This window comes from Narcine bancroftii, chromosome 14, assembly GCF_036971445.1.
Source record: "Narcine bancroftii isolate sNarBan1 chromosome 14, sNarBan1.hap1, whole genome shotgun sequence".
In the NCBI taxonomy this organism is placed as follows: Eukaryota; Metazoa; Chordata; class Chondrichthyes; order Torpediniformes; family Narcinidae; genus Narcine; species Narcine bancroftii.
Window position 1 is genome coordinate 19,233,409 of NC_091482.1, and position 15,504 is coordinate 19,248,912.

A 15,504-nucleotide genomic window follows, 5' to 3' on the forward strand; every position below is an offset into this window, starting at 1 on the left:
AGTTCAACAGTTTCATAAGTACATTAATGGCTTTGCATTAACTTCTTGGATCTAGATTTTAAAATTGAGACGTTGACAGTTTGAATAACCGTGCAGGAATGATGAGTAGGGTTAACAGTAGCAGAATTTTGGATGAATTTGTTTGTGCATTTAGATCATAAGCCAGGAGAGCGTTAAATTTAAAATTTTTAGACATACGGCACGTAACAGGCCATTCGGCCCAGGAGTCTGTGCTGCCCAATTTACACCCCATTAACCTACATCCCTGGTACATTTTGAACGGTGGGACGAAGCCAGAGCACACGGAGGAAACCCACGCAGATGCGGAGAGCACGTACAAACTCCTTGCAGACAGCACAGGATTAGAACCCAGTTGCTGGCCATGTAACGGCGTTGTGCAAACCAAAGCATTAACGGTGCCACTCTTTCAATTTTAATGACTGTCATAAACATTCTGAATGGAATAATTTGGACAAAGCTCCATATGTTTATATATTTTACTACCCCACGCACTGAGAAAACAACCACCATTCTGTGCCTTTCATCAACAGAGTTATGCTACTCACATTAGAAATGAGCAAGTAAATGCATCACGCTTGGCAGTTTGATTATTTTGTGGTATTTTGACTTTTGCAAACTGGTGTTTCTATAACATACTGGTGTGAATGTTTGGCCTTTGCTTTACCTTTGCTGGGTTGATTACTTGCCTTGACAACTGAGTGAGTATTTGCTTTTGTTGCTAAGGATCTGCTAAAACAACTGGATCTGATTTATACTGCTCAGTTCAATTAGAATGAACCTGAGGGAAAATAGATATGACTAACCATGCACTTGTCCTAATTTGACAAATGTCGTTATAAAAAATCTGAATAAAGTGTTGGTCTTTATTTTTCCTTCATTTCTAGTGAAGAGTGAGAAATTGATTTATTATGAGCATGGAATTATCTAGTCTTATGTCAGTAAATGTAAAATAATATCACAGCAAGCATATTGACATGACTTCTTCTTTCTTTCTTCTTCTTTGGCTTGGCTTCGCGGACGAAGATTTATGGAGGGGGTAAAAGTCCACGTCAGCTGCAGGCTCGTTTGTGGCTGACAAGTCCGATGCGGGACAGGCAGACACGGTTGCAGTGGCTGCAGGGGAAAAATGGTTGGTTGGGGTTGGGTGTTGGGTTTTTCCTCCTTTGCCTTTTGTCAGTGAGGTGGGCTCTGCGGTCTTCTTCAAAGGAGGTTGCTGCCCGCCTGACTGAAATGTTGTTGTATGTTATCAACTATATGGTACTGTATCTCCGGAAATCGATATGCAAGAGGGCTGTGGAGGTGGCGCAACTCAGTGCATTCAAAACTGATCAATAAATTGGATTTTTTTTAGATATTAAGGGCAGAGGTTTAGCTCTAAAGCAGTGGTTCTCAACCTTTTTCTTTCCACTCACACCACTTTAGGTATTCCCTATGCCATAGGTGCTCTGTGAGTGGGAAGAAAAAGGTTGAAAACCATTGTCTTAATCGTACCTAATTGACTCGTTATGTGCACGGTTTCATAACTAATGGAAATGGGCCAATGACCATTTTTCTCAAGCAAAATATTTCAGTAACAAATGAGTCTAGAGCAGTGATTCTCAACCTTCTCTTCCCACTCCTTTACCACCTTGAGCAATCCCTTACTAATCACAGAGCATTTATGGCATAGGGATTATTTAAAGTGGTATGTGAGTGGAAAGAAAAAGGTTGAGAACCACTGCTTTAGAGCTAAACCTCTGCCCTTAATATCTAAATATCTAAATATCTAAATATCTTAATATCTAAATCTTAATATCTTAATATCTAAATATCTATATTACCCCTCCAGCCCGGGTAAGAAACCTGCATAGGAGAAGGCCACTCCGATATAAAACCTACGACCCAAGGACCTCGCTGCCACGTCCCAGCTTGCTTGGCCACGGCACACGAACCATGGGTGTAAAGGGTGGGGCCAGTACTGCGCGCACTGCACTCCACCTAAAAGCTCCTTTGCGCAGGCCCGAGGACAGGTCCACGTCCTCCCCCTCAACGTCCTCCCCCTCAACGTCCTCCCCCTCCACGTCCTCCCCCTCCACGTCCTCCCCCTCCACGTCCTCCCCCTCCACGTCCTCCCCCTCCACGTCCTCCCCCTCAAAAGATGCTCACAAACTCAAGCTAGCATGCTGGAACATCAGAACCATGCTAGATAAGACTGACAGCCATCGACCTGAACGTCGGTCTGCCCTCATTGCACATGAACTCCTCAGACTTGACATCGACATAGCCGCTCTCAGTGAAGTCCGCCTGGCAGATGTAGGCAGCTTCCAAGAACGCGGCGCGGGCTACACACTCTACTGGTCTGGCAAGCCTTCGGATGAACGACGCCTATCTGGTGTAGGCTTCATGGTCAAGAGCTTCATTGCCTCCAAACTCGAAAACCTTCCGACAGGCCTCTCGGACCGAATCATGTCCATGCGACTCCCACTTCAAAACAAGCGTCACATCACCCTCATCAGTGTCTATGCTCCAACCCTCCAGGCGGAACCAGCAGAAAAGAACAAGTTCTACACCGACCTGCGCAACCTCATCCAACGTACCCCTACAGCCGACAAGGTTGTCATCCTGGGCGACTTCAACGCTCGTGTCGGCAAAGACTCAGAAACCTGGCCAGGAATCCTGGGCAAGCATGGCGTCGGCAAGTGCAACGACAATGGGCGCCTCCTGTTGGAGCTCTGCGCAGAACAGCGGCTTGTCATTACAAACACCCTTTTTCAGCAGAGGGACAGCCTGAAGACCACCTGGATGCATCCCCGATCCAAACACTGGCACCTCCTGGACTACATCCTGGTGCGAGAAAGTGACAAATAAGATGTGCTCCACACCAGGGTCATGCCTAGCGCGGAATGCCACACTGACCACCGGCTGGTTCGCTGCAAGCTCAACCTTCACTTCAAGCCAAAGCCCAGGAACAATAAAGCCCCCTGAAAGAGGTTCAATGTTGGAAAACTGCAGTCAGACGAAGCGAGAGGAAACTTCCAGGCAAACCTCAAAGCAAAGCTCGACGTTGCAACCCGCCTCACGGACCCGTCCCCTGAAACCCTCTGGGATCAGTTGAAGACTACCATACTGCAATCCACTGAAGAGGTACTGGGCTTCTCCTCCAGGAAAAACAAGGACTGGTTTGACGAAAACAGCCAGGAAATCCAGGAGCTGCTGGCAAAGAAGCGAGCTGCCCACCAGGCTCACCTTACAAAGCCGTCCTGTCCAGAGAAGAAACAAGCCTTCCGTCGCGCATGCAGCCATCTTCAGCGCAAACTCCGGGAGATCCAAAATGAGTGGTGGACTAGCCTCGCCAAACGAACACAGCTCAGCGCGGACATTGGCGACTTCAGGGGTTTCTACGAGGCTCTAAAGGCTGTGTACGGCCCCTCACCCCAAGTCCAAAGCCCGCTGCGCAGCTCAGACGGCAAAGTCCTCCTCAGCGACAAGATCTCCATCCTCAACCGATGGTCAGAACACTTCCAATCTCTTTTCAGTACCAACCGCTCAGTCCAAGATTCCGCCCTGCTCCAACTCCCTCAACAGCCCCTAAGGCTAGAGCTGGATGAGGTTCCCACCCTGGATGAGACATATAAGGCAATCGAACAACTGAAAAGTGGCAAAGCAGCAGGTATGGATGGAATCCCCCCAGAAGTCTGGAAGGCTGGCGGCAAAACTCTGCATGCCAAACTGCATGAGTTTTTCAAGCTTTGTTGGGACCAAGGTAAACTGCCTCAGGATCTTCGTGATGCCACCATCATCACCCTGTACAAAAACAAAGGCGAGAAATCAGACTGCTCAAACTACAGGGGAATCACGTTGCTCTCCATTGCAGGCAAAATCTTCGCTAGGATTCTACTAAATAGAATAATACCTAGTGTCGCTGAGAATATTCTCCCAGAATCACAGTGCGGCTTTCGCGCTAACAGAGGAACCACTGACATGGTCTTTGCCCTCAGACAGCTCCAAGAAAAGTGTAGAGAACAAAACAAAGGACTCTACATCACCTTTGTTGACCTCACCAAAGCCTTCGACACCGTGAGCAGGAAAGGGCTTTGGCAAATACTAGAGCGCATCGGATGTCCCCCAAAGTTCCTCAACATGATTATCCAACTGCACGAAAACCAACAAGGTCGGGTCAGATACAGCAATGAGCTCTCTGAACCCTTCTCCATTAACAATGGCGTGAAGCAAGGCTGTGTTCTCGCACCAACCCTCTTTTCAATCTTCTTCAGCATGATGCTGAACCAAGCCATGAAAGACCCCAACAATGAAGACGCTGTTTACATCCGGTACCGCACGGATGGCAGTCTCTTCAATCTGAGGCGCCTGCAAGCTCACACCAAGACACAAGAGAAACTTGTCCGTGAACTACTCTTTGCAGATGATGCCGCTTTAGTTGCCCATTCAGAGCCAGCTCTTCAGCGCTTGACGTCCTGCTTTGCGGAAACTGCCAAAATGTTTGGCCTGGAAGTCAGCCTGAAGAAAACTGAGGTCCTCCATCAGCCAGCTCCCCACCATGACTACCAGCCCCCCCACATCTCCATCGGGCACACAAAACTCAAAACGGTCAACCAGTTTACCTATCTCGGCTGCACCATTTCATCAGATGCAAGGATCGACAATGAGATAGACAACAGACTCGCCAAGGCAAATAGCGCCTTTGGAAGACTACACAAAAGAGTCTGGAAAAACAACCAACTGAAAAACCTCACAAAGATAAGCGTATACAGAGCCGTTGTCATACCCACACTCCTGTTCGGCTCCGAATCATGGGTCCTCTACCGGCACCACCTACGGCTCCTAGAACGCTTCCACCAGCGTTGTCTCCGCTCCATCCTCAACATCCATTGGAGCGCTCACACCCCTAACGTCGAGGTACTCGAGATGGCAGAGGTCGACAGCATCGAGTCCACGCTGCTGAAGATCCAGCTGCGCTGGATGGGTCACGTCTCCAGAATGGAGGACCATCGCCTTCCCAAGATCGTATTATATGGCGAGCTCTCCACTGGCCACCGTGACAGAGGTGCACCAAAGAAAAGGTACAAGGACTGCCTAAAGAAATCTCTTGGTGCCTGCCACATTGACCACCGCCAGTGGGCTGATAACGCCTCAAACCGTGCATCTTGGCGCCTCACAGTTTGGCGGGCAGCAGCCTCCTTTGAAGAAGACCGCAGAGCCCACCTCACTGACAAAAGGCAAAGGAGGAAAAACCCAACACCCAACCCCAACCAACCAATTTTCCCTTGCAACCGCTGCAATCGTGTCTGCCTGTCCCGCATCGGACTGGTCAGCCACAAACGAGCCTGCAGCTGACGTGGACTTTTTACCCCCTCCATAAATCTTCGTCCGCGAAGCCAAGCCAAAGAAAGAGATGTGAGTGGAATGAAAAAGGTTGAGAAGCACTGCTCTAAAGGTTGTCATAGCCAAAGGATGGCAGTGGGGACGAGTTCCCACTGCTACACAAAAGCTCCTCATGGTGTGACTCAAACAGCCTCTGACAACCAAATCCAAGTCCTGGGCTTCACCTGGGGCATAGTTCTAATGCCTGTCAGAGGTGTTCTCAGTGATAGGAGAAGGGGCAAAGGTGCCTTGAAAACAGTTGGTCCGGACAGATGGGGCTCATTAACCTCGGATGATAACTCATCTTGGAGGGGGAAAACTCCGATTTCAAACCTCTGCTGCCTTGTGAAAGCATGGGAAAGGCTTTGGGAGTAAACCGAAGGCGGCTGACTGCTGTGCTCAGCAACTCCTGCGATGCTACTAGCACCAAACTGTATTGACTTTTGTCGTTCCTTTGAACCTGTCATTAGCGTGGAGAGGGGGGGGGGGTTCCCCACTGCATGGGCAACAGACGGATCTCCATATTCTTTCTGAGGAGTTTGAGGAGATTCGATACGTCATCGAAGATTCTCGACAACTTCTACAGGCGTACCGTGGAGAGCATTCTGGCTGGTTGCATCATTGTCTGGTATGGCGATGCCAACTCTCAAGACAAGAAAAGACTCCAGAGGGTTGTTAACATGGCCTGCGACATCACGGGCACTAGTCTTCATTTCATCAAGGATGTCTTAAGAAAGCAGACTCTATCTTCAAGAGCCACGAACACCCAGGCCACGCCCTCTTCACTCTGCTACCATTGGGGAAATAGGTACATAAGCCTGAAGGTGAGCACTCAATGGCACAAGGACAGCTTCTTCCCCTCCACTGCCAGATGTGGGAATGAACAATGAACCGTAGACATTGCCTTGTACTTTAACTTTGATCTTGCATTTTTTTTGTAAGATGGTTTTTAGAAATATTTTCTCTGTGATGCTGCCACAAAACAATGAATTTTGTGATGTGTCCATGACAGGAAATGTTGGTGATGATCTAGGTTTTTCTTTAAATGATGTTAAATGATGGAAGCTGGAACCTTTTAACATATAAATGAAAGTACATGTTTTCACATAAACAGATGAGCACGGATCTTGACAGGATTATTCAATGATTATACTGTGGTTTGTTTCCTAATGGTATTGACCGGGATCTGAAATTAAGTGGTTTAGTTTCTGCTAAAGTGGAAGGGAACATTGGCGTAGGAGTTATTTCATGTGAAATACTGGCAAACATCAATATTACATTTAGAGGGCAGCATGCTTTATTGTACAATCTACCTCCAGTTAAATGTCATCTTGTCAAATATAGAAACTGATTTAATATGTGTTTGTATGTTTTAAAAACATTTTTTTACCATTATCCGAATTCAAGCAACTGGCGAAAAAATCGCGGAAAATAAACAGGTAAGAAATACAAAAGTTTAATATTGGTGCCCCCTCCACCCAGCAGCCAGTTCGCCAATCCTTACAATATGCAATCTCAAGCAGCCGGTGGCTTCTCTTATCTGGCATCTACCAGTCCCCCGAGGTGTTGGATACTGAGGGTTTTTGCTGTACTTGGGTATTTTCTGAACTCTACTAATGCCAGATTCTACTGATTTTGAAAGAATGTTCCGTGCTTTATATTCTTGAAAGCTCCCTCGGATTTTAATTCCCTGCCGTGTCTTTTTTTCGCCATTTTAAATGTCCTGCACTTCTGTGGAAGTCAGTGTGCTACTTTTCATAAGCCTGAGATCGTGGAGATTCCAGATGAACATGGAAGTAACAAGGGACACCCAACAGCTGTGGTAGGGCCTGCTACAAAGCCAAATCTGATGAAGTTGCAGATGGGAAAGGTTTGCTCCCAGAGGAACTCAGTGCCTTCTAAGCCTGATTTGAAGACCGAAACAGCGAGGAGCCACCCCTCTGCACTCCTATGTCCCCTGATGATCCCATCCTGTCCATGTCGGAGGATGACGTGTATGCTGTCTTTAGGAGAGTGAATCCAAGGAAAGCGTCCGGCCCTGGCTGAGTACTAAAAATCAGTGCTGACCAACTTACCAACGTATTCACAGAAATCTTCAGTATCTCACTGTAGCAGAGTGTGAGACCCACCTGCTTCAAAAAAGTGTCAATTATATTAGAGTGCAGTAACTATCGACCAGTAGCATTTACATCAATAGTGATGAAGTGTTTTTACAGGCTTGTGCTGAAGCATATACAGCTCCTGTCTGAGTGGTGACATGGATACATTCCAGTTCACCTACTGTAGCAACAAATCTACGGTGAATACCATCTAAACAAAGTTTTGACAATAAAGATCCATTCATTAGGATGCTCTTTATCGACTACAGTTTGGCATTTAACACCATCATCTCCTTAAAACTGATCAGCAAACTCTGACCTGGGACCATCACCCCACTGTGTAATGGGATCCTGGATTTCCTCACCTCCAGGCCACACTCAGTGAGGATTGGTAAGAACATCTCCTCCACAATCTCCATCAGTACCAGAGCACCATAGGGCTGCGATCTTAGCCCCATGTTCTACTCACTTTATACCTACGACTGTGTGGCTTGGAATGACAATAATACCATCTTTAAGTTTGCTGACTATACCATGGTTGAGTCAGCCTACAGGAGGGAGATTGAAAACTTGGTTGAATAGTGCACCAACAACAACCTTGCATCCACTGTCACCAAAACTAAGGATCTGATTGTTGACTTCAGGAAGGTAAAGCCAGAGATATACAATTTAGTGATCATTGGGAGATCAGTGGTAGAGAGGGTGAGCAAGTTCTTGGGAGTCACTATCTTGGAGAATCTTTCCTGGACCCAGCACATCATGTTGAAATGGCATCATGAAGAAAGCATGTCAGCACCTCTACCTCCTTAGGAGTTTGTGGAGGTTTGATATGACACCAGAAACCCCAGCAAATTTCTACAGATGTCAGGTGGAAAGTGTGCTGATTGGGTGCATCACGGTCTGGTATGGGGACACCAATGCCCCTGAGTGGAAAGCCCTCCAAAAGGGAGAGGACACAACCCGGGACATCACAGGCAAAACCCTCCCCACTTTCCACTTTCGAAATCATCTACAGGGAACAATGCTGACAGAGAGCAGCAGCAATCATGAAGGATCCACACAACCCAACACACACTCTGATCTCATTGTTGCGATCAGGAAAGATGCATTTAAGACTCGCACCACCAGGTTCAGGAACAGCTGCTACCCCTCCACCATCAGACTTCTCAACAACAAATTCAATCAGGGACTCATCTAAGGACTCTTATGCACTTTATTTTTTTTCCTCTCTGCATTGCACATTTGTTATCTATTTACTGTTTTTTGTTGGTTTACATTTATGCACAGTTTTTTTGCACTACCAATAATTGGTAATTCTGCCTCACCCACAGAAAAGAAGAATCTCAGGGTTGTATGTGATGATATGTATGTACTCTGACGATAAACCTGAAATCTGAATCTGATAATAAGCATGAACTGGTGGAGAATAATGCCTGTTCATTATTTTACTGGATACAACTATGAGTGAGAAGAAAAAGCAGAACAAAATTGTAGAACAACTGTACTCCAGCTTTATATGGTCCCAATAAGTATGGAAGCTTTATTGAAATGTTTAGTTTTAAGTAAAATAAAATCATTCTTTTCCTGTATCTTTTAAAAATAAAAATCTCACCCAGTACTGCTATGCTCCCTTGTATAATATGATGGTGTAATTTCTATTTTCTACTTGCCTGTTTTGTGACAGTTGAGCCCTGCTTGAATCCATATCCGAATTTCATCTTGTTAGTCACGTAATTTCATCTGTCTGCTAATATGTTCCATGGTATCACACAAACTGGTCTCTGTTCATCCTGTGTCCAAAATAATGATTATATTTGGCAATACATCAGAGATAAGTCAAGTTTATTGTCCGATTGCACAAGTACAACCTGATGAAACAGCGTTCTCTGGTCCTCAGGACAAAACATGCAGATACACAACCAGACAACACACAAACAATGCATTTGCAGGGCCAGTATTTCATCGATACATATAAATGAATAAATATTGTTTCTTGAATGAGAGTCTCAGAAAATTACAGCCTTGTGGGATATGATTTAAATTCACAGGTAGAATATTTTTAAATCTCCATTCTTTTCCCTTATGGTATAGCCCTATTCTCTGGTTTTCCTCCTTCCCTCCCTCCCTTCCATCCTTCCTCCCAGAAAGATCAATTAGATGAATGATAGTTCGTGTCTGTGCGCATGGGTGTGAGGATGTAGAGAGGCAACATATGAGGGAGTGAGCGTATCATTCAGCACTAATGGCCCTGAACAAAAATAATATAATTGGAGATCTCAGTTTTTGTAGAATTCCATTTTAGACATGTCCGAAATTAGGCGTATCATCCTTTTATTTCTCTAGTTCAGCTATTCTCAACTATTCATGGCTATGGTCCCACCTTATGACTTTACTCAAAATTTGTGGGCCCCTTCCCTGTGAATCAGTCTAGTTGGTTTCTTCCGTATTTCACTTTGAATTTTGTAAATGTGCTGTGTCCCCCAGGGTGGGGGTGGGGGGGGCTATGGTCCCAGAGGGATGGCCATATGCCCCCCGTGGAGAATGGCTGCTCAAGTTCATGGTATCGTGGGAAAAGTTATTTGCCAGGACACCTTGCCTAACTTCCTGACCCTTTCAAACAGCATGGTGTGATTTTTTTCCTCCCCTCAATATAAACAGCAGGTTAATCAAATCAAGATTGCTTCAGACATTTGACAACAACATTGCCTATTTAGATGAACTGATTGCTTGCTGTGGCTTCATCATCAAATTCCCCACTGAAGATGGAGTTTAGTTCTCTAAGAGAGTGCCGTGATCGCAGTAGATTTAAATAGTCTATTGATCAAACATTTAAACTAATTTATAACGAAATAGATGCTCCAACAAGCATTGAAATTATAAAGGGTGATTTGCCGGTTTATTTTTAGTTCTTTTCAATTGTCTTTTGTGACATTCCAGGCAATTTGTCTGGCTTCCAATTCTTTTGTTTTAGGCTTGGTGTTTCCATTAATTATATTCAATCAGCTTGGAAGTTGTCTCGACATTTGGATGATTTTAATCTAATTTGTCAAAGTTTTCCACTGGTTTACGCTGAAGTTTAGTATCAAAGAGAGGAAAGAAAATTAAACAAAGACCCAATAGCTCAAAATAGTGGAAAGGTGAATACAAGCATTGAGTTGTCAAAGCACATCTGAAGACACAAGTTATTTCTATAATTTGGCCTAAGAAATCTTGGTGCTGTGTGAAGACTACAAGTTGTATTGAAGAGATTTAAGTACAGGCAGAGATCACCAGGGAGTTTGGAGGCAAAAATACATTGAGGGCGATTTAGAGGAAAATGTTTAAGATTCACTGTTGATTGAGAACACATGGTGGTTTGATGTGGTGTGATGTTTCTGATCATTGTTTCCAAGGAATCCTGCTTCAGACAATCTTAAAGTAAGCTCCAAAATGTACAAAGTGCAATTTCAGTGCTACATTCGTTTCTAAATCTATCCACTTAATGTGTCCAAACTGTGCAATTTCTTCAGTAAGAGTTGCAAGATAAGGTATACCCATTGTTGTTCATGTCTAACCTATCACCTTCTAGGATGTGGATTTAAGGAAATGAGTAAGAGATTGAGGTATCTGAGGGAGACTTTATGCATTCAAGGAGAGGAACACACTGCTGGAGAGAGTGTTGGAAGTAGTCATTTATGAAGTGTTTAGATGGGCAGTAAAATTTGGCTAGGCAGAGCCTAGCTGTGGGTTAAATGCTAGAAGATGGGTGCCCACTGGTTGCATGGACCCATTGGGCTAAATGGCCTACATCCATGTGTAGGAGGCTATGACTCTTCTCACTCTATGGAAAATGATCATTGACTTTTCTCCAGGGGAGGAGAATCTAAAATAGAGGACAGAGACTTAAGGAGAGAGCGTAAAGATATAAAGGGGCATGCTCTTCATAGAGGGTGGTGGTTATATGGAATAAGCTGCCAGAGAAGGTGGTAGAAACAGGGATAATTTTCACATTCAAAGAACAGGTACATAGGTTTAGAGGGATAATGGACTGAATGCAGGAAAATGGGACTAGCTTGGATGGTCTGGACAAGTTGGGCTGAAAGTTCTGTTTCCCTGCTATAGAACCCGATGACTCTCGAGTTCAATTGTTTGACAGTTTTCTGGCTTGGTTTGTATGTACATCAGGCAGGAAAACATTGATTAGTCAGAGGTTCTTGTATAGTGATCCCAACCTGCTTGTTTAGTTCAAACCTGGACATGACCAAGGGAACAAGATCGTAAGCCAATATGCCTTGCAAAATTTTCTTAGGGCACTGATAATGAGACTGTAAACAAAACTGTACATCATCGCAAATAAACATCAACGCTGACGTTACAAAACATAATTATTAATGAAAATTATTATAACAGTAAGTTTATATTTGCATTTTCACAATGGAGTTAGACCTTCATAATATTTAGTGGAACGAATTTCAAAATAAAAAAATAAATAATCATTTTTCCTGAATCCTTGCAACATGTACTGCTCCTGAGCTGAACTAATTAATCATTGATGATGTGGTACAAATGATTCTGTTTTTGAACTTTGTGTGAGTGTCTGATTACCAAGAAAGGGAATAGGGAATCATCTTGAACTGCTTTAGAGCAACCCTGCTTTTGAACACTGGATATTTCTCAGTTTATAAAAAGCATTGGAGTTGGGGGTGGGGGGAAAAACAGGCTGTTTAAATGGTTGAGATAGAATAAACCTTGTACAGTAGGTCTAAAAGGTCTTGTTACACCTAATGTGCCAGACCAGACTCCATTTTCATGGCCTGGGACCTTTCCAGTCAAGTCACACTATGCAATTGATGCTGTGGGAAAAATGATCAGCTCTGGATTATTATTTTTATCATGGGGCATCGTTGTAAACATATCAAGTTAATGAGAAAGTTTAAAAAGTTCACAGATATTCAAATGACTGTAATTTCTGAGATTTAAAGCATCAGAACTTTGATGATCCATACCGTATCTGCTTAGCAGATAACTGCTGATGGAGTAAGTTTGAGTGTTTATTATCAGTTAGTCAGTTTGAATTGAATTCATCTTTATTTATTTTCAAGAATCTTATTGTGGTGCACTGTCGGTCAGAAGCAAACACACAAAACCAAACGACTGTACAACAGGCTTTATTCGACGTAAACTTCCACAGAGCCAATGAGATGTACTGCTGTAAACTCAGAGTAACTTCGAAGGGCCGGCTCAGGCTTATTATCCCGGAGGGTGATTGACACCTGACTGGGTGGGGTTTGGTCCATTCAGGTCGGCTGATTGACAGCCAGCCAGGTGTTGTCCCCATTCTTTTCTGCAGGGACACAGGTTGGCCCCTGCAGTAGGCCAGTGGTGTATCACCATACTCAAATAAACTTTTTCATGATTTTAATTTCTTTAGAGATTCAAGTCTTAAATTCCATTGATATCGATTATTAATTGGGCAGTGTGGGCCGAAATGGCATGTTACATTGCTGTATGTCTAAATTTATAAAAAAGGAGCAACTGGGTAGTCTTCACAGTGACCATCATTCCCTTGGCCATTCTCACCACAATCATCTACTGCCATCCCTTGCCAAAACCCCTTCTTCCTAGGTATCCTCCTTTCGTGCTCTGTGACTTCCTCTTCTGGGAGGGGATGCACTTGAATATATTTTTAGGTGAGAGGAAAATTACAGACATAGAGGGAGTGGTTCTTTATATCTTGTACACATTTTATTATTTTGATCACTAGCTTGTCTTAAATTCTATAAATGGTAGACGAGTCACAACTGCATGAAAATTGATCTAGGATGAATATAATTAGAAATTTGTTGGAGACATAAAATTATTCTCGAAATTTGAGTGGCTTGGTTGGTGTAGCGGTTAGTGCAATGCCTTTACAGCGCCAGCAATAGGGACCGGGGTTCAAATCCTGTGCTCTCTTGGGAGTTGGTACGTTTTCCCCGCGTCTGCATGGATTTTCCCTGGGGGCTTCGGTTTCCTCCCACTGTTTGAAATGTACCAGGGGTGTCGGTTAATTGGGTGTAAATTCGCAGCTTAGACTCGTGGGCTGAAATGTCCTGGTTATGCCTTAAATTAAATTAAAAAATTAAAATTGTTGTGTATTGTTTGCACATTTGCAGGACTATTGATACAATTCTGACGACTTTTTTTTGTCCCACTCGGATGAGTATCCTGTATAACTTCAATATAGAACAATACAGCACAGTACAGACCCTTTGGCCCTCGATGTTGTGCCCTACTCATATTCCTTCCTTAAAAAAAAGTTATAAACCAATCCTACCCTCTTTTTCTTGCCTGTCTAAGAGTCTCTTAAATGCCCCCAATGTTTCAGCCTCCACCATCATCCCTGGCAAGGCATTCCAGGCACCCACAAATGTCTGTGTATGATTAAAAAAAACAAACAACTTACTCCTGATGTTTCCCCTAAACTTTGTACAGATGTCCTCTGGTGTTTGCTGATCCTGCCCTGAGGGCTGTCCACCCTATCTGCCTCTCATAATCTTGTAGATCTTAATATTCTGAATATTGTATAGATGACTATATTTGTTTTGGGACATTTCTACTTTTAATGCATTAAGTGCACTTTAAAGTATGTCCTTTGGCGAGGTTGCAAGTTCCAAATGGTAACAGTTATTTACAGTGATTAATAAGATTTTTTCAAATGTTGTTGACAATCAGTTGGTCAGGTCAAGCTGTGAATCTTTGTTCGTTTAACCATCATGGGATTTGAGCTGCACAGTGATGTAAGTGTTTTCTGCTGCAGCTCTTATGGGTTTCTGAAGTTTTCAATGGAATCTTCGTGACCTCTATGAAATATGCCTTTCTGAGGTGTTGCTGTTTTCTGGCAGTAGGCTGAATAATAGACAAACCGTTGACACTGGCCGTTGACATTCTTGATTTTAAAGCAAGTTTATTTCCTTTGCTGGTGCATTGAATTTAAAATTATTCACTATAATTGACGTCTACTCAAAGTTATGTTTGTATTGTATGGATCTGTATCCTGGATCTGAGTTAAATACAAGGCCATTGACCATCTCAATGTTTTTGCTGATGAGATCACAGGAAATGTACAAATGGACTGAACCAGGGAGAAAGAAAGAGTGGTATATATTAGCATTTTTAATGACCTTAGGAAATATTAAAAATATTTTACAATCACGCGAATTGTGAGAATGCCGAGACACTGATGGTAGATTGTCAGGAGTTATTGTGTGGGTTACCATTCTCTCTACTAATCACAAAACAGATTTTTTTGATTGAATGGTAACAACAACAAATTGCATTTATGTAGCATTTGGAATGTAATGAGCTGCAGTCTAAATGCAAGCTGTTGCTCATTGCACCTGACGGTGTTTTTATACAGGTGAGTCTTGAAAGAATAAGTGTGAGAGAGAGGGCAAAATTTCCCAGTTCCTGCAAAACCTCTGCATTTTTCAGGTTCTAGTAGGTTTGATGTTGGTTAATAGTACATTAGCCCTGGGTGGTGTCAAGGTTTGAGTGTTCTTGTGGCTGGCATCGCCCAAGCTATGTTCAGGCACCAGTCAGAGCTTGGCTCTTGTTGAAGCCATGAACCTGCCACCAGGCTTCAACTGTCAACCTTGCTTTGTTTGTTGAAATGGATGGAGCAAAGGGATTGTCTGTGATAGCATGATCAAGAGAAATGCCTGGAGAAACTGAATGATTCAAGTGGTGATGGCCTTTGGTGAGAGATACTGGTCCATGTTTGTTAAGCATAGCTGATCGATCTGGAAGAAATGAGAGAAGAAGGCGGAACGGGGAAATGGTGAAATTGTGCAACGATGGAGGTGGAGGGAATCTGAAATAAAAGAGAATATAGTCATGCACGGCATAACGCCTGTTCTGGCAACGCCTGACCACATATACGTCCGTAGTCCCAGAGGGATTATTGTCAAGTAATACTACATATAGAATGTAACATACAGGAATTTCTTTGACTTTTGCCTACAGTAAGGCAGACGGAGAGTCGCCACTTTGTCCAGCGTCCCTA

General features: G+C 43.7%; 1 protein-coding gene and 1 long non-coding RNA gene across 5 annotated transcripts in view; one reads left to right on the plus strand and one right to left on the minus strand.

Moving 5' to 3' along the window:
- LOC138749176 (uncharacterized) overlaps positions 1 to 9,263 on the minus strand; it is a 48,714-nt gene extending 39,451 nt beyond the window's left edge. For both annotated transcript variants that reach the window (XR_011348465.1, XR_011348464.1), the window contains exon 1: positions 9,152 to 9,263. This is a non-coding gene — a long non-coding RNA (uncharacterized lncRNA). The remainder of the gene's footprint in view (positions 1 to 9,151) is intronic.
- A 198-nt stretch (positions 9,264 to 9,461) lies between these two features.
- The window catches only part of LOC138749175 (rab effector Noc2-like), a 124,966-nt gene continuing 118,923 nt past the window's right edge, over positions 9,462 to 15,504 (plus strand). For 2 of the 3 annotated variants that reach the window (XM_069910194.1, XM_069910196.1), the window contains exon 1: positions 9,505 to 9,529. Coding sequence is in view for 1 of the 3 variants with exons in the window: in XM_069910197.1 (XP_069766298.1) it covers positions 9,479 to 9,529 (51 nt within the window). In the remaining 2 variants the exon portion in view is untranslated. Of the gene's footprint in view, positions 9,530 to 15,504 lie in introns of all 3 variants that reach the window. The other variant, XM_069910197.1, reaches the window with a different exon arrangement.